General features: G+C 41.7%; 1 protein-coding gene across 2 annotated transcripts in view; it reads right to left on the bottom strand.

Moving 5' to 3' along the window:
• Positions 1-23,261, bottom strand: part of rev3l (REV3 like, DNA directed polymerase zeta catalytic subunit) — a 117,475-nt gene that overhangs the window by 12,479 nt on the left and 81,735 nt on the right. Inside the window, exons 14-27 of one of the 2 annotated variants that reach the window (XM_041806144.1) lie at positions 22,193-23,058; positions 20,534-20,622; positions 20,058-20,183; positions 19,628-19,820; positions 15,981-16,095; positions 15,766-15,881; positions 11,539-11,657; positions 10,879-10,997; positions 9,063-9,204; positions 8,144-8,388; positions 5,214-5,322; positions 4,443-4,649; positions 3,871-3,980; positions 202-316 (exon numbers count right to left, since the gene is read on the bottom strand). In XM_041806144.1, the coding sequence (XP_041662078.1) occupies positions 202-316; positions 3,871-3,980; positions 4,443-4,649; positions 5,214-5,322; positions 8,144-8,388; positions 9,063-9,204; positions 10,879-10,997; positions 11,539-11,657; positions 15,766-15,881; positions 15,981-16,095; positions 19,628-19,820; positions 20,058-20,183; positions 20,534-20,622; positions 22,193-23,058 (2,671 nt within the window). The remainder of the gene's footprint in view (positions 1-201; positions 317-3,870; positions 3,981-4,442; positions 4,650-5,213; positions 5,323-8,143; positions 8,389-9,062; positions 9,205-10,878; positions 10,998-11,538; positions 11,658-15,765; positions 15,882-15,980; positions 16,096-19,627; positions 19,821-20,057; positions 20,184-20,533; positions 20,623-22,192; positions 23,059-23,261) is intronic. The other variant, XM_041806145.1, reaches the window with a different exon arrangement.

The following is a 23,261-nucleotide window of genomic DNA, read 5'->3' as shown; positions in this document are numbered from 1 at the left end:
TCATCTCAGCTGCTGAAGCTTGGAACTCCTTCAGAGTTGTCATACGTGTCTTGGTGGCCTCCCTCACTATTCTCCTTGAACACTCAGTCTGTGAGAACAGCCTGATCTAGGCAGATTTACACATGTGCCATATTCCTTCAACGTTGGTAGCCCAGCCCTGGTGCATGTATGTGTTTGTGTGAGTGTATGTGGAAGCTCTACCTTCTCGAACTTGAGCTTGACAGGTTTGGGGTTGGTTGCAGTCACTGCCTCAGCAATCTCGTTGCCAATCTTGAATGCCTGCTCTTTGGTCGCTCCTTTCAGCAACACAAACATGCTGCAGAAACAAACAACAACAAACAACAGTACACATTATTTCAGCGACTTTGTACTACATTTCACCAGGTATTCACTCAGAGCCTAAAAATACTGAGGACCGAAACTCATCAGCCTGAGTTCACTCTCAATCTTTGCATTCGGGGCAGCAAGTTTGAATACAGCGTAATCCAGGAGCATCAGTTAGCCAGGCTGTTGCTCCTGATCCTTCAGGATTCATTATCAAAGAGTCAATCCATCCATGCAGGTGTTTCCTCCAAAATAACAGATCAGCAGCCAACCATGAAAGCATGTATAAAAAATTCACAGAAACAGAAAACTGAATGAAACACTTTCAAGTGAAAAATCCCTTTAAAGCTCTTCAGAGGACTCGTGACGTCAGTGAGGGATGTAGAACTGCTCTATATAGCAACTTTGAAAAATAAAACCACATGAATTTTCTCTTTATTACATAAAAAAAACACCCACATGTTGTAAAAATTATATATTTGCAGACGGTTTTACAAAATGAGGGAGCTTCAGATGAAACATGAAAGTGGGTCCTGGAATTGTTTTCAGTTACAGATACATGCCTGAAAATAATGTGCTTAAAGTCCATGAAGTATACTCAAATGAAGCCCTAAAGCTCTAATGGGTGAGTGTTTGCTGCGTGACGGCTGAGGGGCTGGCGCTGTCATGACTTCCCAGTGAATGTGTGCTGCATATTGGCTGCATCTCCCTGCTGTCACTGCCTGGTGTTTAATCATTAGTTTCACCTAAATAAATCTCTTAACAAGTGACTTTATTTATTGTGTAACTATAAAATTCAGAATAAAAGCATAATGTATGAACGAGGTGAGTCTGGGCTTTTACTTTGAAAACCACAAACTGGAAATGTAACTCTTCTGTGTTTTCCTTCCCTGTGCATGCCCAGCCTGCTGTAAAAATTGGTGACCAGTCTATTTTCAAGATTCTTGGTGCATAAGAAGCAGTGCAGTCTGTCAGCCCCGACTTTACCAGCAATGAAAATCAAGCCGTGATGCAGCCAGTCCGAAAAACCATTTCTTTTATTGTATTTTGCCACTATAATGAATACCTTTTGGTTGACCTTGACTGATTAATCTTGCTATCTTTGGGGAAAACAACAAGACGAATATCACAGAGGCAGAACCTGTAGATCTGGACTACTATATCAAAGCTGATTAGATCTGCAAACCTTCTAAAGATTTGTTATTTGTTATCATAGATGTTAAACCAGTAGGTGCTTCATGCAGACTGTTAACAGTGAGGTCAGGCTGACAAATCAAACAAAAGTATGTTCAAGAGGGAACAGTGATAATCGACAATAGTACATCATATCAGCAGTAGTTCTGGCGTCCTCAGGAACAAAGCTGTTCTTTTGCCAACGGTAATCTAAACCAGGGGTTCAACCTTTTCAGCTCACGACCCCCAAAGTAAAGGTGCCAGAGACCAGGGAACCCCACTGTACCTGAAGGTGGTTGAACACAGACATGCACAATCAAGCATAATCATGTGCAGACAAGGCTGCCCATAAGGGGGGATCAATGGGAGAGCTTTCTGGGGCCATGGTCCATTGTAAAGTTAAGCTGTGATATCAATATTTTATATCTAACCTGAAAAATTACAAATCTGATCAAATAAAAAAATATTTTTTAAATTCTTTTGTACCTTAGTATATAGCCCTCTTAAAAAAACGGAAATCCCCTTCCTTAAAAACAGAATTAAAATTGATTCAAATTTGCAAAAATGGGTTAAAAATGGCAAAATATTGGTGGAAAATGTGGTGAAATGAGATCCTGAAAGTAGCAGAAATGGGTTACAAATGGCAAAAATACAGCAAAAATGGCAAAAACCTGCATGATAAGTGGTAAAAGGGGATGAAAAGTGGCAAAACTGGGTTTAAACTGGCAAAAATGGGTTGATTAAGGCATAAAAATAGGCAGAAATGGCATAAATGGGTTAAGCTGGCAACAATGACCACAGCACATAGTGAAATGTGGTTAAAGTGGGCAAAAACAGGCATAAAAAGTGGTAAAAAGTGGTTAATAGTGGCAATGATGGGTTGACAGAGGCAACAACAAAACAGGCAGAAAAAAGCAGTAGAAAGGGTTTAGATTGACAAAAATGTGTTTTAAGTTGCAAAAATGTTTTAAATGGGCAAAAATGGTAGGAAAAAGTAATGATAACTTGTTGAAGTTCGGCTAAATTGGTAAATGTGTAATTTAGAAAATATTCTTAGTTTTTTTAAGGCATCTGGAGACCCCCTCTCAATGTCTCGTGACCCCCCATGTTGAGGACCACTGATCTAAACAACACTACAACAACAAAACTTGAAAAACTGTTAAATTCATGCATCCTTTAAAATCATAAAGCCTGTTAAACATTACAAAAGTAGTCAGCTAGAATGTTTTAATGCTTTTACGTCACTTATGTGCCTCTAATGTGTCCTAACAGTCTTTGAGCACAGCATGACAAGCTCACTGTCCAAATTGCATCAGTTGAAAACTTAATCCTCTGCTTGGTAAACGTGAGATTCCCCTTGGAAAAAATATGTGATTTAGTGCTTTTATTTTAAAGACGGAAACGTGGAGCTTATTGTCAAGTCTTTGAGGGCTATGAGTCAAACAGTTTCGTCTCTGTGTTAACATCAGTCAGAGCAGGACATTTCAAACATGGATGTGGATGTTACAGATGCACTATCATCTCCATTCTGCTTAACAAGCTACCAAGCTCTCCTGAGGGAGAAAAGTCAAAGAAAATCAAGACTATCTTCCTGTCAGACACTCCTGGAGCCTTGTCATCTCCCACTTTCTTTCTGTCTCGCCCATTCCAACACTGGAGACAGAGAGGAAAATAGGAACAGAAGGACCATGCAGAAATATTTTACTGAATTGCTCTTGGACTGTCAGGATATTATAATGGGAAATATTGGGCTGATTTTGTCACTGACACTCTCAGTAGTAGTGCAGTTAAGACTGGCTGTAGAAGGCAAAAGACTGGACACATGTAGGGTTTATCGTTGCAGCTTTCATGCAGAGGTTATTAATAAATAATTGATCTATCAGTGTTGTTTGATAACAAATATTTATTCTATTTCTGTCAAACTTCCTGTTGAATCTCTTGATCATTTTGATTTACCAGCATGAGTGATTTTATTTCATTAAAGAAGTGAAAAAGAGCTGAAAAGTTGTTTCCTGCAGCTCAAGCCTCCACACTTCTCCTAATTGAAACACTTCAGGAACAGAGACTGAATGGCTGCTCTGAAAACAGCAGCAGCTCTTTGGAAACAGAGAATTAATGAGTCCCTGGAAGTGAGCCATCATAACAAAAAAACCTTTAATTTGACTGTGAAGACGATAAAGTTCAGTGAGAACACGGAGCAGGTCGTAGCTGAAGCCCTCACTGACAGTGACACATCAACACTTCAGACTTCAGTGTCTGTTTTGGCTCATAGAGGCAGTATCCACCAACAGGAACATGTTTTATTCTGTCTCCTGCTGCTGTGAGGATGTTTCAGAGTCATCATGGATGTGTGCAGAGAAACCATCAGCTCACCTGTCTGTGTCTCCGTAAACTACTCGCGCTCCCCATTTCTTCGTGTCATTAACCAGCTTGATGGCTCTCTCCAGGGTCTCTCTGGCTTTGTGGACGATGCTGTCTCCGACCTGGAAGCAACCAAAGACGTAAATGAGAAAACTACGGTGTACAAGGTTTTAAATAGGCACAAAAAAAATATCCCTGCTGCTTTTACCTGCTTCAAAACAACCACAGATTCTTAAATATGCTGATTTTTGTGCTGAGAATAAAAACAATCACAAAGCTGCTGCCTGAGAGGTACTGTTAACCACATATCAACCGCAGTATAACCAGGTTTTCTTTGAATAAGCAGGCATGGCAAAGCTTTCAGCCCCAGTTAGAGATATTGTGCAAGCAGCAAGGATGCGATGGCAATCTAACTTTTTCAACTCTGTGTTTTCCAAGCACACATTCATTCAAGAGCACCCTTAAACCCTCGTCTCTGCAGTCAAGCTCTCGCCACTAAGTTTGGTTAAATCTGGCTACGTTAGCCTTCCTCCATCCTCACCCTCACGGCGCAGACAGCTGATAGTAACCTTTGATGAGCTTACCTCCATGTTGGGCATCCGTCCAGAGTAGTTTGCTGCGGTGTAACCGAAGGTGACGTTGGCAATGAGCTTAAGTCCGAGCTGCCGGGCGTCCAGCAGCCTCATCAGGGCTTTGTCCTGCTTGTAGGTTTTCATAGACTGCTTCACCATGATCCTGGTGTTCAGGATTTCCTCCAGCATGGAGGGCAGAACTCCTCTACGCACCGAGGACTGGACACAAAGAAGAAAGAAGTCAGTGCATGGATAGTTCCTGCAAACACAACATGATCTGAAGGGCTGCACTTCTAGTTACAAAAGAAAACTGACAGTTTTAGCTTCACTGCATCCTTAAATATTAATATTAATCACTGAAATGCATACTATGCACCATTTTTACCCTCAAACTGATCTATGATTAGTCAGTTTAACAGCATCAGGCTGGATTCTACTGAAAAAAAAAAAAAAAAAAAAAAAAAACTAAATCTGATGCAGAACAATCCTGTGCCTTTAAATGCTGCTCACAGTGCCGTGGCCTCGTGTGTTGGTGTTATGTAATAAGACTGCGGGACTGGAGGCGGGGAGTGTTGAGCAGTGAGAAAGTGAATGAATGAAAGAAAATAGAGCAAGAAGTGGGTTTTCTGCAGACATACTTGGCCTTCACAGCCACTTATGACCCTTCATACACCTACTGGAGGACTCACAGAGAGGATTCACGTACTGATCAAGTGTTCTTACAGAACGATGAGAAGAGCAAGGGGATATCTCATGAGAGAGGAGGGTCAGAGGATGCCGTACCTTGACAAAGGCGACACCGTTGGGTGATACGGTGATGTCGTTGCGGAGCTGGTAGAGGAGCTCAGGAGGAACCCGCAGAGAGGTGCAGCCAAACTTAAACTCATCAGGCCTGAACAAAAAAAACAGACAGAAGTGTGAGAGTAACTCAGGAGACTTATCAAGGCAGGTTTGTGTTCTTACTACAAACAAGTCACAGCAACAGAGCCCACTGTCCTATTAAAAAGGGATTTAACTATTTATAGTCTGAGGTCCTTCTTCCTTCTCTTGAAAACAATGCTGCATTCTTCACAGACATTTATGGCATGAAATGCTAGGACAATCTACTGGAGGAGCTCCAGTCTTCTTGAACATTTTAGTGATTCAGACCCCTCAATATGTAAAGCTTTTGAGCAGAATATCACTTTTTCATTTAAATATGCAGCCCGTGGCTGGAGATCATAAGTAGACCTATTCTGTTTTTCAGGGACCCAGACACTTGACCCCAAAGTCTGGTACATTCGATCAGTGTGAACTACAAGGCCAGCTCAGACTACACATTTTTTTTGATCGTTCAAGACAGCACCATGTCAGACTATGTGACTAAAATCTTGCCCTGACTTGGCCGGCAGACTGGCCACATTGCGAGAGTGATCCTGACAGCTCATCGTACGCTGACGTGACTTCACCACTGTCTATGCGAAGGCATGCATGTGATAACACAAATAAAATAAAATAAAAAAAAAATGTACCCATTAAACCCCTGGAGGATGACAAAATCAACCTTACTAAGCAGATGAATTTGCCAGACTCCATCCCTGTCATCAGGCAAATCCATCTTGAAAAGCTCCAATCCACAATATTTGTGCAGAATCGAACACGGTTTGGACCAGTTGGCATCATTTTAGGAGCTATGGGCGGAGTCTCGTTGTACATAAAGCTGTCTACAATGGCAGCTTCCAGTACAGTGATTAGCTTGGATATAGCTTTAGCATAGCATCAATACTACCAGAACTTGACCGCTTTTCTGCATGTAAAAAATCATGTTAATGTTTTTGCTCTACTGCCAACCTGCTTCTGAATGAGTCTGTGAAAATGTTAGGGGGGAAAAAGACTACTTGTTATGTGAGTGGTTGTGTACAACGTCTGCTAGTGGAGTGATTAGCTTGGACTTAGTCTCGGTGGCTGTTTTGTCAGAACCGGACAACGCATCTTTACAAAAATAAGGGCAGAGAGCAACACTGAAAGCTTCCATGACAGAAAAGATGTTTTCTCTTTTCTTCCGGTCTGCTTCTGCATGGGTTTGTAAACGTTCAGGTGGGTTCTGCCGGTGTATTCTATAGCTGCTTCTGTGGTAGCTATTAGCTCGGATGTAGCTGTAGGAAAGCAGCAATTTAATTGCAACTGGACCACATTTCTTTTTAAGACAATAGCACGGGCAACACCGAAAGCTCATCTTGGCAGAGAAGATGATTTTGCACATCTCTTGACTGGACTTGGCATCGGTTTTATTCAACTAGAAGCTCCGCTATTAGCAATCTACACCAGCAGTAGCCTGTTAGCTCAAGAAAAGCGTCCAGTAAGTATGGCAAGGCACGGTACACATTTATTACAATTTCTAGCATTTCTTCTAAAGTTGTAAACTTACAGAGAAAAATGACTCAGTGCAATTAAACACTTATTGGCCACTTCATTAGGTACACCTATTTAAGAGCTCATTTACACCAACATCTGATCATTCAATCATGTGACAGCTACTGATGCCTTTGGGCATGTTGACATGGTCAAGACGATCTGAAGGTTAAACCGAGCATCAGAATAAAGAAGAAAGGGGATTTAAGCAACAAGCCATAGTTGTTGATGCCAGACAGGTCTGCTCATTTCAAAAACTGCTGATCTACTGGGATTTTCATGCAATCATATCTGAAACGCTAGGGTTTACATGTGTAAGAAAAAGAAATAATACCCAGTGAGCAGCAGTTGTCTGGGCCAAAATGTCAGAGAATGACCAGACGGGTTTGAACTGCTAGAAAGGCATAAATAACTTCTCTCAATAGGCCAGACCTTGAAGTAGATGGACTACAGCAGCAGAAATCCACACCAGGTGTCACTCCTGTCAGCTAAGAACAGGAAACTGAAGCTACAGTTCACACTGGCTCACTAAAGCTGGACAACAGAGGACTGGAAATATGATTGCTGGTCTATGAGTCTTAATTTCTGCAGAGAATTCAACGGATGGGTCAGGATTTGGCGTAAATAACATGAGAGTCTGCCAGACCAAGCATGTTTAAAGTCACTTAAAACATTTTTACTCCTCATTCTGATGCTCAGTTTGAACTTCAGCCCATCTTCTCGACCATGTGATTGGCTAATTAGATATTTGTGGGCTAAGAGTTCATCTAGTGGTCAGTCAGCTTTGGCTCCTCTCTTACAAAACTAAAAAACACTGCAGACCTGTAAAATACTTCATGACTGAGAATACAGCAAAACTTCATGCCTGATGAAAGCATAAACACCGTTCTCAGTAGGTTAACTTCAGCATTTGGTTCTAAGCTTTAATAAAAGGCTAATCAAATGTGAGCACTGCAAAAGAAACTTTAACTGAACCTTTGGTGCTGAGGTTGATTTGGAATTTTAGAGTTTTTGCTCCTCTGAAAATAAAGAGCATGAAGCTTTTTCTCCTGTGTTTATTTAACGTTGAAATAGTTGAGGTGCATGTCTGAAAGGCGTGTTCACTGCTCCTGCTGTTGCTATGCAACTACAGTAATCCTGGAAAAATAAGTGAAACATCCTAACTCCAGCCCTGCTTCTCTGAGCTGTGAGCATGCCAAGCTCTCAGCGTGTGCTCCATTAAAAATAATGAGCGGAGGAAAGCTGCAGACTTTCCTGGCAGACGTGCAACCTGAGCAGGCTACGGTACACGTTAGAGCTGTGCAGGCCTGTCATGTCCTTACGTTCCCAGGCTGTCCACGTGGCCCAGGCAGGTGGAGTAGCAGTAGTTGTAGGCGATGACGATGGAGGGGTACAGCGACTGGAAGTCCAGCACGATCACAGAGTTACTGTAAAAACGAGACTCGGGCTCCATCACCAGAGGGATGCACTGTGGCGCCCTGGCCTGAGCTCGCTGCTGGACGCTGGGTGTCACAGGGATGTAGTTCAGAGGCTTGGCCACACGAAGCATCATGGACTCAACACGATACTTTAGGGACACAAAGAGAGAACAGGAGAAATTTTAGGATCAGATACACAATCTTAATGAGCTCATGGTAATCAAATAAAATATAACTGGTCTCTAAACTCTTCTGTATCCTTGGAATAGGCTAAATGCTGAGATCTCTCCAAATAAAAGCTGCAGAGGATAATGGAGATATTGTCATCCTCTACATCTGAATAATCTGTTTGTCAAAGTGAAAATTCAAGTGAACACCCCCTGGAGACACGGCAACAACACTTCAGATATATGAGAGCTGATTTTTGGCAATCTTCCATTTATTTTTGAATCCCTGAGCAACAGAATATCACATCTTTATTGCATCAGTGTTTTCACATTACAAATTAGAGGGATTATTTCAATTTAGGTTGAATAAAGTACTTGGTAATAGTAGTTATATTAAACACAACGCCAGCAGGAGCCCCATTCTTGAGTACCAACTTCAAAAACAGTGAAATATCCCTTTAAAGTTTGAGAACAGACAGAAGTTGGGACAAATAAAAAAAGCACATAGATGCTCTTATAGTCATGAAATCCTTCAGCTGTCACCAACAATCATCACCAGTAAATAATTCAGAGAAAAAACGTCTAAAATTTCACAGCATTAAGGCAACAGCACAGACGACTGTGAGCCAATCAGAGCGTCAGAGACTCATGCTTACCTGTGATCCTCTGGTCAGGACGTGGTAGAACTGAATCCCAAACACTCGGGCCAGCTCGCTGGTTCTGCCTACGATGTCTTGCTGCTGCAGGAGCTGCATGGTACCACGAACACGGCTCACATAGTGATCCACCATCTTCCACCTGATACACAAACACAGCATAAAATCTTTGAAATGAGACCATTTTAGAGAGGTACCCTTGCAGCTTTTGCCAAGTCTCTATCAGCTGGTTATAGAGCTGTTATAACAACCAATCAGTGCTGCAGAACCCCAGAGAAGTCAGCTATCCATGCGCTACTGTAAATACTTATCAGGGGTTATGACTCACCTGTTGCCAAGAAGCACAATTATCATCAGCCATTCCTAGTGATTCAGTGATCCAGTATCTGGATTTTATGTATCTGCAGAGACTAATGCCAATCCAATACCAGTGTTAAATTAACAACATTAATTTCAATGTCCTCTTTGGGAATATGAGTCTGTGCATCACTTATATGCGGCTTCAGGCTTCCCTAACATCGTAAAACAACTGTTAATAAATAGCTTAAGGATTTGGGAAAGGCAAAACTTTTCAAAAAATCTTCAGAAGGTGATCAGAGGGATGTTCTGTCTGTCACACTCATGACGGGCCGATAAGAGAGACAAACTGTGCAGTGTCCACGCTCTACTCTACAGGCTACCGCTGCCTTAGATTGTTAAAGGCTGAGCTTCATCTAAAACAGATGCCAAGGCTAGTCAGGAGACTAGTGATGGGAATTCTGGCTGTTTTCTGAGATCCGGATCCAGTCCTTATCATGTAGGAATTTATTGTTAATGGTTATTTAAATTTATACAGCTACATTTTCTTTCTCTCTGTCTCTCTATCTCTCTTTAGTGCAGGGGACAAGCCACTACAAGAAACGTGCAAAAATATCTACGCCAAGATAAGCTTTCGTTTTGGCTCTCTGCTCTGGTTTTACCAAGAATGTGGTCCAGTTCGGATTAAACTGCTGCTTTCCTACAGCTACATCCTAGCTAACAGCTAACGCAGCAGCAGGCCCTGGACATACTGGACGAGATGACCCTAATGATCACAAAGCCATGCCGAAACAGACCAAGAGTAGAGCAAAAATATCTTTTCTCATGGAAAGATTTTAGTGTTGCTCTATGTGCTTGTTTTAGTAAAGACAGGTTGTGGAGTTCAGACAAAACCGCCACCATGGCTAAGTCCAAGCTAATCACTCCACTAGCAGGCCTTATATACAACCACTCACACCACTAACCTGTTCTTTATAACTATTACATACTCATGCTGAAGCAGGTAGGCAGAAGAGGGAAAACATCGTTTTCTGTCACGGAAAGCATCAGCGTTGCTTTCTTCGCTTGTTTTAATAAAGAAATGTCCAGTTCTTACAAAAGTGCCGCTGTGGCTAGGTCCGAGCTAACATCAGGCATTGTATACAAGCATTCACACAACAACAAGTTACCCTTTTCCCCTTAAATATCCCACACTTATGCCGAAGCAGTTCGGCAGAAAAGCGAAAACATCTTTCCCAACATGAAAAGCTGTTAAGGATGTTTTAATTCTGTATTTCAAACAGAAACGTGGTCCAGTGCTAGTCACACAGATGCAACAGTAAAGCTGTATTTGAGATATTAAGAGCAGTGGAGGCAGCCATTACCGAGGGCTTTCAGTACAACTAAACCCAACTCTGTATGGCATGGCTCTGAAAGTAGCGTCACTCAGCTACATACAGACCTCCCCCCTCCCAAAAAAGAAAAAAAAAAAAACAGTGGTGATATTTCTGTTAAAGTATGTTTGGTTCTTAGCCCTGACCTGTAGAGGTCGGTGTTGTGGTCGAACCAGTCAGATAGAGTGCGTGGGCTGTAGGTGGGGAATCGCTGGTGGAGCAGGTGGAAGGCGACATTCTCGAAGGTGTAGTTGTTCAACGCCGCCTGGAGAAAGCAGTACAAAACATGAAACCCCTTAGCATTTCATCCAGACTACAGACTTTTATTCATTTTTACAGTAATAGTATAATGTAAAATGTGTAAACACTGACTTTTGCAGTTGAAATCATAAATCAGTTTCATAACTGTAGTTCAGTGGTAAGGCTGTATGTAACTGAATTACTGAGCCCAAATTCCACTAGCAATCCTCTCTGATCACACCAGGGCCTTTTAATAGTCCACTTTCATAATATTACATCTACTGTTATTATTATCCTCTGCTTGTTTGTGTAAATAAAACCATGGCTGCTTAAAGTGAATGTCCCTGGCTTAACTTGGCAGTATGAAATGCAGAGATTATTTTTCATAGTTGAGTAAAATGACTAAATATCAGCTGGAAGGATTCCCGCAGCATGAAAACAGAGGCGAGCATCCTTCCAGAAAGACGAGAGCACAGAGAAAAGTAGGTCACACTGTGAAACGCTCAGTGTTGACAGCTCTAACACTGTGGGTGTGGGAGGGGTGGAGGTCATGCCAGGACACCTGCCTCAGTTTTCATCACCCTCCACAGGTTCAGAGTGATGCGTCCGATGATGCTGATCTCTGTCATGGTGTCGGCTCCGTACTCATCCCTGTCTGCAGTGAAGCGGTTCTCTTTGGAGTCACCTGAGGACATGGACGGAGGAGACGGACAGCCAATTAGAGACGAGGAAGAGGAAGAGGAGGAGGAGGGAGAGGACAGGGAGAAGACAAGGATGAGGAGGAGCATGAAGAAAAGGGATCAAGGAGGAGGAGAACAAGAGGGGGATAAGAGTGAGAAGCAGGTAGGATTGGTGGTATTTATATTTTAACACTGTTAAATCTTCCCTAAATATTCCTGAAGGACATGGTATTACCAGCAGGTGTTTAAAAAACACAATGTACAGGTAGAAAAAGGTATGGCATGCACGTATAAGCACAGCGAGCAGGCCTCTGCTCATGTTTCCTTCAGTCCTTTTACAAAATGATTCAAGTCTTTAAAAGAAACATTTATAACAGGAGTTCTAGAGATTTATAGATGCAGAGTTGTTTTGACACTTCACAGGTAAAATGAGTTACATCAGGATACAGGATCAGATGAAAATAGTCTCTCCTCTTCCTCTTGCTCCCTGCTTTAAAGGGGCATTTACACACTTTTTTCTGTCGTCCAGAGTTAATATGAGAAATAATAATCCAAAACTCTTATCAGACAGGATCTAGGGATGTGAAGTAATATTTCCCATGCTTTTAAACAGATAAATATCATCTGTAACTATGTTTTTAACAGCATTTTGAAAAGGATCTGTACAGTGAGTTCACAGAACAGTCCAAAATAACCAACAAATACCTTTAAACATCATCTACATATTACATAAAGAGCATAAACATGTGTTTAAACTTTTATAAAAACGTTGACCAATGCCCAATGTTGCTGCAGCAGCATTAATATTAGGGTCATTCTCTTTCTTCATATCATTTACCCTTGGAAAGAAGAATTAAACTGTTTTGAACCCACAATGCCGTGGAAAAAATTAAAATCAGTGGTGCACGTTACACAGTCTGACTGTAAAACCAGAGTCTGTGTAAAAGCACATGCCATGCTGTGACATGGGAGAATATGCAGAGTGAGTCCAATCATTGTTTGACTAATTATCCCAACATCATTTACAGGAGTTCTGCCATCACTTTTATAACATCTTCACACACAGGAAGTGGTGCTGCTGCTGTAAAGAGACACACACTCTTAATGCATTTATTAAATCAAATCAAATATTTGATCACAACAGAGCATTGTCTTCATGATGTAAACAAAGAACAGTGGCTATTTTAGATGTCTAGGGATAAGGTATTACTGTATTACTATCCATTCCAAGGAGAAGGATGATGAGAAGAGAGAGGACAAGGACATGCAGGAGGGGAAGGAGAAAGAGGAGGAAGATGAAGAGGAATAAAAAGATGAGTAGGAGGAGGAGGGGAATGAGGAGGAGAAGGATGAAGACAAAGATGACCAGGGAGAGGAGGGGAAGTCACACAGAGGGAAAGACCCAAACACTCTAGGGGGCACAGACACAAACACAGGGGCTGATCTAACATCTGACCTCTTTTACACCTGTAATTAGTTTGCTCTGGTCTGAATCAAGGACCAATTTGTTGCATTTTTGCATTCTTGCATCGCCTGAGCTCATACAAAGCAATAGTCAGAATGTTTTTATTAGTTGGATGTTATTTCATTCTATTTTGTTTGTTTTCTATTTTTTAACCAAGACATGAGTACTTAATTTTTTTCTCCTCATTTTCACATGCTGAAGGATGTCAATAAAGCTCCTTGAATCTTGAATATGGATGAAGTTGATCGAATATGGGATTTGCAATGAGAGATGGTCTCTATTTGGTCTATATTTCTTGCACTTTGACTAAATCAATCAAGTATATGCTTATGTAACTTTGATGCTTCGACCTGAAATAAACTAATCAGACACAAATAAATCTTAAACTAGAAAAACACTCGGAGAGCGCAGACCTCCGCCATTAGCCCCATCTCCCAATAGTACAGAATCCTTCAAAAAATTCCTGAAACCAGATGGTGATCCAGATCAAAATCTAATCAGTTCTTCCTTATGCCATTTCTGACATTTTCTGAAAATTTCATCAAAATCCGTCCACAAATTTTTGAGTTATGTTGCTAAAAAACAAACAAACAAACAAATCCTGCCGATCACATAACCTCCTTGGCGGAGGTAATGAATAAAAAAATACTTTTAGAAAAGGAGCACACTTTAAGTAGATGTCATGTATTGAAATGATCATAACCAGTGGTTCTCAACTGGTGGTCAGGACCCAAAAGTGGGTCGTGAAGCTGCTTTCAATGGCTCGCGACCAGAAAAACTGGTGGCAAAAGGTCTGAGAAGCATGCATAAATGTTATTTTAGTCATTTTTATCTTAATAATCCATCCATACACACCATCCCGCAACCTTCGATCTTCAGACACCGGCCTACTTTCCATGCCCAAAACCAAACTCCAAACCTATGGAGACAGAGCCTTCAGTGCTGCAGCTCCCACCCTCTGGAACACTCTTCCTGCAGACATCCGTAGTGCTCCATCTCTGGACATTTTCAAAAAACGTCTCAAGCACCACCTGTTCACCACAGCCTACAGTCTTCACTAAACCACCCCTTACACATCCTACCCCTCACATAGTTTGTCCATGTCTATGTGTTCCTGTAAAGCATCCTTGGGTTTCTTGAAAGGCGCTATATAAATTCAAGATATTATTATTATTATTAATAATGAGTAAATCTTTTATCAATATTTTAACTAATTTGTCTTTCAGACTTGCAAAACCACTTTGCTTTTCCCATTATGCATGCATTCTTGTGGAAATGGAGTGTAAAATATGTTTTTATGTCTTTTTTTTTGCAGTCATATATTTTGTTCCATCCAATACTCAAACTGCAAATTATTTATTAAATAAACTTTTTTTTTTTTTTTTTTTTTAATTTTGGGTCACAATTAGTGAATGAAGTAATTGGTGGGTCCCAGGGGTAGACCAGTTGAGAACCACTGATCTAAACCAAAGTAATAATGTAACCAAGGCACAGCAGTAACAATCAGCTGCACTCAATACAACATTTAACAGGCGAGATCCAAAAACAACAACTTTGTTAACAAGAGGGACGTACTGAGCATGCTCCACAGCACAGTGTGTCTGATCGCACTATTTCTCCAAAAATAAATCAATAAAATGACCATCATGGCCAACCTGTGAGTGCTGACCAGGTAAAATCTATGTGGGGAAACTGCTGGATATTCATTCTCTGTTAATATTTCTGTTACAGACAGTACCCTAGTAAGTGAAAGAAAAACAGCCAATTGTCTCTAAAGATCCTTCTGGTCTGCCTGTGGATCTTAACTCCTATTTTTTGGCTACTGTAGCTGGTTTAATCCAAAAAAGTTTGATGCCTCCTGCAGTCAGGTCGGGTTAAGGTTGGTTTATGTTCTCATTACAAATGGACAGAAGCAGAGTCTGAACAAAAGCAGACCAGGACCCATCTTTTCAAGCAGCCTCTGTATAGCTGTTTGATCCAAACCAGGGTTTAACTAACAGTTTTCACACCAGCACAAATGAACTGCACTAACAAGGCATCCAAACTCAAATTCTTGTTGACCTAAAAGGTTAGGTATGAAAGCACTTTAAAAACTGGGGAACTTTTTCTTGTATTTACAGAACCTACAGGGTATAAAAGCAAAGGTGCACACACTTCCTCTAAATGGATGGAATAATCTCCTCCAGACTAAAACAAGTGCTATATTCTAGTTAAAGACTTACTGCAGAGAAACATAAGAACTACTCACACCCTTCTCAGTGTCAGAGAGACTTTGTGACATCAGCAGCCACGCTCTAACTGTCACATTCAATAACTGACCAATAATTACACAAAGAAAAATCCTGCACATGTGCAATACACAGCTTCGAGCTCACATGGGTTGATTTATAGATTTGCTCTGATGTGGGACAGGAAGTTGACGAGCAGCCGAGGGTTCAATGTATGGATCATGGTAGAGTGAGCTTGAAGCTCAGCAGAGCTGGTGTATTTTCACATGTATGCTAAAAGACACAGAATAACCAGGGGCCAATAGAAGTTGTTGGATCTTCTCTTGCATCCGCTGTGCACAACTTTTGTTTACTTATGGTGAACAGTTTTTCACTAACCCCTATATGTAAACAAATTAGTTTGTAATTAGTCTAATTTACCTGGCACTCGTGACAGCTGCTGACACAGATCCCCTCCCAGCGCGGCGGCCCGCTGTAGGAGGTAACCCCAGGAGTGCATCTGCACCTCATAGCCCACCAGGATGTCTGGATCAAACCTGATAAAACACACACACGTCAGGATCAGAACTCCCTCTATTTCAAATGAAAGATGGAAGCAAACGCAAAACAAGAGTAAAGCTTTTCTTCACACACACCTCCTCATGATGGTGATCAGCTCCTGGAACAGCTCCTTCTCATCTGTAGCGTACGTCACCTGAAGCCCTGAGACACCCGACCTGACCAGCAGGGGTGCTGTTCTCCTGTGACCTGCTGAGGATATGTTCAAACGCATGTATCAAGGCAAAGGAAACTTCTTTAAAATGCATATTTTCCTGCCCAAAGTTGACCTTTAGAGCAACATAAAGCATTGTAAGGTGGCTCCATTACTGTATTGTCATTTATTTTCAGTTGAACCTCCATAACTACAGAAACTTTAAGATTGTGCAGAAATGTGACTCTGGTGACAGGAGCATCTGCAGTGGTTCATATGGTGTTATCATAACAAAGGTTTATTTGGATGGCATTTTACTCAATCTATTTTTAAGTACTTGCATTCATTCTCAGGAGTAAGGGTGGTTTCATAAGAGGGTCCCAGGCCAAGATCTGAGTACGACTGACCCAGTGTGATCAGTGTAAATTGAATCATAATGTAGTCGAGCACCATACCTGAGTCCACTTTAAGAGGTGGTCTAAGGCAAGCTTCATGTGTTTTTGGGCACGGTACACAGGAGATGTTTTCACATTAGGCACACTTGTTTTGTTTTGACTAAGTGCGGCGGCTCTTCTCTCTCCCCTGCCAGTCTGCTTTCACATTATCAACATTGTACCAAGCCCAAGCACCCTTACAACCAGTGACGTCACATCAACAGTCCTTTAAGGCATTTTCACATTTAAGAACCAGGCCCAGCTCCAAGTACACTTGATATTTGATTCATGTGGTGCAGGGAAAAGATGTTAACATAACTGTGATTGAGTACAGGGTACTCATAAGAGTTAAGTTGAAAGGGCAGTTCTCAATGCATCCTGTCTCTTCAAAAGCCGTTGTATTTGTGCAGCACAGACCAATGCTGTTCTCTAAGCTGCACAGTAAATGTGGATGTAGGAAGGTCATAGCTGGCATCTTAGAAATAATAAAAACATCCTAAATCAACTCTATTGTCTGTGCCAAGCACAAACAAATGGTGATGCAAGTGTTTGCCATGGTTGTCTCTTCTCACCTTGTCTTTACCCATTTGCAAATCATATACACAAACTAACACCTACTGTGATTGTACACTTACCTGAGAGTACAGAGGGCACAGAACAATGTTACTTATTTGAGAGCAGAACCAACAAGGGAAAAGGGAGGCGGGAACATTCCCTCGACACATAACATTTGTGCCTAATGTGAAGACACCTTTAAGAAACTGATACAAATTGCTTGGACTTCCTTGTTTTAGTGAGAACTGCTGCAGAAGCATGTAAATATTTCAAAGTTAAAGGAGACATATTATACTAAGTAATATTTTAACACTTGCATACAATGCTACAATGTTGAGGATCCTTTCTAAACCATACCGATTTCATTTTATTCTTTCAGCTGATGTCACTGGACGGCTCTGAGCAGAGATGACTCCCCTCCCCTCCTCCCACAGGAGGCTCTCAGACCTGCCCTCCCGGCAGCTCGTTCTCAGCCACACCCCCTCCCCGGCACTGTATACACCGCTGCTTTTGTTTGGATTCTTGCTCTCGTGTGGATGTATTCCGGTCAGCAAGTCTTCTAAACTTATTCGTGTTATTTTGGTTGTGACGATAAATCTACTCTGCATGCATTCCCGAAGGACGAAAGCAGCAGAAAGCAGTGGGAATTGTTTGTCTCATCGAGTCGACCGCCTGCAAACTTTTTTCTCTGCGCTCGTCACTTCACCAACAATTGTTTCGTCAATAAAGGACAGTAAGACGCTGGATTTGCTTCTAATCTGCTGCTAAAACATGCTAAAACAGCTGTTCCCTCTGTAAAGATCGCCCAGGGAGGCTTAGAACCACAAGCTGTAAGTCACTTTATAACATTACTTTAAAACGAGCCATGGGTCAGTGGGAAGCTAATGTGTGCTAAACTTTGTCATAAGTTGTTTTCATAACTATCCGCCCTTTTACCCCAAACTATGCCATGAAATGTTGTGTACCTTTACATTACTAAGTCTTGCCTTGTGCTGATTAAAAGCCCAATGAGTAAACTAAGCAAAACTTGGTGATCAATGGGCCGAGAAAACAGTTTGGCCCATTGTTCAGCCCCTAGGAAGCTTTGACCAAGCTGGCCAATCAGAGAACGGTAAGGTCACGGACATCTCTGAGTCTTAAAGAGACAGGACTGAAACGGAGCGTTTTCAGCAGCAGGCGAGATCTGCTGAAAATAGGGGTTTTCCTATTGCCAATATAAGATAAGTGAGGAGTTTTTTGAGCTGCACATCATAAATAACTATTCTAAAGGTGTCCCAAAATGACATACTTAAAAAGAAAAAGGGGTAAAATATGTCTCCTTTAAGAAAGTTTGGAGCAACATCTAAAGGCAGCCTTACACCTAATGACTTTTCCTCTGATTTCAAAGTCACAGACAAAACTCCAGAGTTGGAGTGAAATCATGGGAGTCTTGCTAAAGTCTCAGCTCGCTCCTGTTGTTTCAGTTGTTAGGTGTAAGGTGGTGGTAAGACTCGATTTTAGCCATTTTAAGGCGGTCTGCCTTCAGTCTTGGCGTCACAACAATATCAACCGTGTTTGATAATGTCGAAAGTTATAAGTCTGGTTGTATGCAAACTGTGTTTTTCATTGACGCGACCTTCGTCCACGACCAATGGGAGCAGGTTTTGTGCGAAATCACATAAATTAACTTCATTCTTCAAAATATGATTGTAGGCGTAGATCATTCCAGAGCTGCTGAATATCCGCTCAGAACACAAGAAATTGAAAAACTTTTTGCTCAGAGCTGCAGTCAGATCTCTGCACCTATGTGTTTGTGTGCCTCGTCTGTCAATTCATTCCAGGCAGACATGACAGGTACGGTAAACCTCCATTGAGATTTTCAAAGTAAAAGCCTGATTGGTTTATTTCTGTGGTGAGAAAACTTGCATTTTCATATGGTACGTTTATTCTGAAGTGTTTCCGGGACATTTCCTCGGTTGTTGCAGTAACATGCAAAGTTGCTTCAGTGTTTAACTTTCCTTTCATTTCTACTTGATGTAAATGATTTAAAAACATTGGATTATAAGAGATATTAACTGAAATGCGATCTCCATCTCCTTCTACATCTTGTTCTCTACTTTTAATTGTTGTTGTGAATTTCCACCAGATGCATGATGGGAAGCAATCTTAAAAAGAATCATATACTAATCTTTTAGTTAGTGACCCAGAGTCTTTGCAAAATCTTAGTCTGAGTCTAAAAACTCAACAGCTTGCCGACAAATTGTCTTTAGATGTGAGAGGGTCTCAGGTGTCAGTCTTTTTAGAGTCTTTTAAGAGTTTTAGCAAAGTCCTCTGGCGTAAGGCTGGCATAAGATGAGACCTGAACTTCTGGGCTGGCATAATCTGTGCAGACATGGATGGAAGTTGTCACTTATCATAAGCATCAAATATGATTATGAGCCTTACCATAGGGATTACAGGCTTTAGGCCTGACGCATACAAAAGAAAACGTTCTGTGTTATCTGTCTGAATTTTATTTAACCAGGAAAACTTCATTAAGATTAAAGATCTTGTTTACAAAAGTGTCCTTGCCAAGACAGAGTGTCATGTTAGTTAGTGACTCTAGTATAAAGTGAATGCTGACCTTGGTCACGGTTCTGATGGTCTTTGTCCACTACGATAGCTCCCGTCAGCTGGGTGCTGTCCTCGTCCGGTAGCGGAGCGTCTGAACTGAGGCAGTAGAATAAGGCACATATGGGGTCAAACTCGGGGTCAGGCTCGAGGTCACGTCGTGTTCTCGCATGAAGCTCCATTCCCATCAGTGTCAGGTACTGGACCTGGGGTACAAGGCCAAAACAGAAGTTGTGTCAAAATCAACCTAGTGTGTCGGTAATGACAGTTAATTCTGAAAAGAATAAATACTAAAGCACATTTTTATTGTCTTCGAACAAAACAAATTTTAGCTATATAACCAAATAAATCCTCAGTTAACACTGATATACTTGTTCCCTAAATCCTACTGTTATTATATTTTAATTAATGTTCCCCTTAACTTCATTATTGTTTGAGCTGACCTCATGCAGAGCTTTGGCATCCTGCAGGTTCTGCATGCTGACTCTGAAGCCGTACGAGTTGGCAATGCTTGGTCCTTCGATCTGAGAGTTATCTTTCTTTGGCACATTCAAAGCAGCAAACTGGTTCTGTGAATAACAGAGAGAAACAGCATCAGAAACACTGAAATGGATGAAACAAGACATCAAAAATCAGGATTTACTGGTAAGCGTCAATCCAGACTTCTGAGGAGAAAGAGGGCCGGACTTTGAAGGGCAGACCCAGCTGTGATACAGCGTTCTTTACCATGACAGAAAGACTAGTTTTACCTCACAGCACAGGGAGTGTACTGCTGCTTTTACTGCAGTTTCTCAGCACCATTGTATGATTTTTAGTATTTTAATCAGTTAGGTTTTTGAGTCCGTTTTCCAAACCAGAGCGAATGGACTGTGGTGTCTGATGTTGATAGAGGCTTTAAAGCCAGCTAAAGCTGTCTGACCTTCATCTGTGTGTTCAGTAACACTCTTCTCAGCGGGTCAGCTTGACTTCTCCTCCTCTGCTGGAGTCTCTGAGAGATGGGATCCTCTGCTGCAGGAATATAAACAGAGGTGATGTTAGCAGTAGTGAAAGTCAAACACATGCAGAGGGATTTCCCTGGCTAGAAATATTTTCAGCTATGATAAATTCTAAATCCTGGCACATTTGTGTGGCTTCTATTGGACCATAGTAAAGACTACAGCTGACATAGTCGGTATGTTCACATGCACTTTAAAACTTGACTTACTATGTTCATCTGACTGAATTTGGACTTTTAAGTGCATGTAAACACAATAGTCTGACTGCAATCCTGCAAAACCACAATTCTCAAAGTCAGGTGCACACATCCAGATCCAGGTTGGAAATTAATTTTCTCATGCATGCATGCACCTCATTGGACCAAACTGGACTAAGGGTTCTGCACATGAGCCACAGGCTTTGACCCGGTTAAAACCAGGAGTTTTGCCGTTTGACATACATTATGTAAGCTGCTTTTTAACTTGTTTGCACTAAACAAGGTCTAATACTAATCGCCTAAAAAAGGGTGTATTGCCACCTAGCATAGTTAAACATACTTCTATCATTAGGTTGGTGGCAGTCATGTGATCCAATTAATGTGCAAAAGTCAAATTGGGGTCAGAAAGCTAAGAACACTGGCTAGGAATCAGTGGGAAAGGAGGATAATTAGTATGTTTAAGCTCTAAATGGACCTGCCAGCTGCAGAAAATTTCTATACAAACTGGGTATGATGTCTACACTTTACAGAAAAGATGATTTTTCCCACAGTGGAGGTGATCGATGTCACAAAAAGCTTAGTCCTGCAGACCTCCTACTACAGGTTTAGCTAGATGAAGGAAGATAAGAGTCCTGTTCTTAGTAAAAAGGCTTACTGCACCTCTTTAACAGCTTTTCTCCCTTGTTTTAACATAAATGGCTTTTAAATACTGATATATTTAAAAGCAAATAACCTTGTGGAGTAAGCAACTGAGCCAGTTCTAAAAGCTGGAACAGAAGCTGATTCCCGTCTGAGAGCCAGCTTCCTTTCTTCCATTTTGCTGTTATTTAATCCATCTAAAAAATCCAAACTGGTACCAAATGAAGAGCCGTTCAGGAGCCAAAAGACCAGCTCTTATTGTTGAGAAGAGCCTAATGATCCAGATCTGAAAGAAAGAAACTGATTCCTCTTCACAATGAGCAAGGCTGGATGGACATTGGCCTAGAAAACACCAGCAAGGTTAGTGTCTACTGTGCCAAACCATACAGAACCAAACAAACCTCCTCAAGACTAGACAGATGCTTTTAATCCATGTCTGGTACCATTTCTCCATGAGCTTTTTAACCTTTTTTTTCTGAATGTGACACTACGTTAGGGGCTCAAAACTAGTTTGAGATTGCTCTTTTACAATTGGAGCAGTTTGCACAGCAGTAAACAGCACAAAATTTTGTAATTTTGATGGCGCTTCTGTATGTAGAAATCACTTCCTGCCCCTTGACTGAAGATCCTCTCTTTGATAAATTACAAATCGATTTCACCTCTGTTTTTATGAACTGCGACAAGGGCAGTAGTCAGCTCAACTTAGTAAATGTCAACACTGGCTGATAGAGGTACTAGTTTTCTTACCCTCAGATATCGGTGTGCTGCACACTGGCTCCAGGTCCTCCTTACTTCTCCGCCGTCTCCTTAAAAAGGGGGTGCTGTGAAGAGGAAGGGGACTAGTCCTCTCATCTTCCTTGGTACTGATATGGATGAGCGAAGGACTGAGAGTCTCCCCTAGTCTCTCTGAGTTAGAAAGCTGAGGTGATTGTGGTTCTGAAGAGTTCTGCCGCTGTAGCGCTGAGGGGCTGGGCTGACAGGACTTCTGCCATGAAGGCAGCTCTGGAGACCCTGGAGAGGTGGCTTTATCATCCTCCTCATCTTTTTCCCCAACTTCCTGCTCAACATCGGCACCGCCTTCTTCTGAAACTGGACTCACCTCTGTGGATTTACTCTGAGAGCCGGTGTTCTTCATGGGAGATATGATCAAGGACAGGCTACGCTTCTTCCTCCTTTGGCTCCTGATGTTTGAGAGCCTCCCACAGAGTTCAACCTTCACCGCTGGTGGCTCCATTCTCTCCTGGAGTCCCTCCACATCCGTCTCATTCTTCTGCAGCCCTGCATCTCTTCTTTCTTTCTGTAAACTTTCATACTGCCTCCTGGCCTCCAGCCACAGATTTACACGCTCTCGGCTGGGTGGGTTCTTGCAGGGCAGAAGGATGACCTTCTTGTCGCTAGCTGAGGACGAGTTCAGCTCTGGCTGCTCTTTCCTGGCCTCTGAGGCCTCTGGCCCCTTGGCCTGTGAAGATGAGGTAATAGCGGTGGCAGGGTGCGTCATGGCTGAGAACGCCGTCTTCCAGAAGTGCAGGCCCTCCAAGGACAAATCTCCAGTGAACTCCACCAGCTCCTTCGCCAGTCTGGTATTCACAGTAAGCTTACGTCCACCAACCTCCCTGAAGAAAGGATAAAGGAAGAGTGATTAATTGGCTTATTTACACTTTTAATGGCTGCAATTCATCAAAGCTTTAAAAGGGAAAATAACACAAACTGGTTACTTGGACAGGTTTGAATGTATTTATCTGGATTAAAATCATTCACATGCTTTAGTTTTGTAATGTTATGGTAGATTGTTCCCAAAAATGAATATTTTTTCTGA

Source organism: Cheilinus undulatus, linkage group 14 (assembly GCF_018320785.1).
Source record: "Cheilinus undulatus linkage group 14, ASM1832078v1, whole genome shotgun sequence".
Classification (NCBI taxonomy): domain Eukaryota; kingdom Metazoa; phylum Chordata; class Actinopteri; order Labriformes; family Labridae; genus Cheilinus; species Cheilinus undulatus.
The sequence above is the reverse complement of the archived record's forward strand: the minus strand, read 5'-3'. Positions and strand labels throughout refer to the sequence as shown.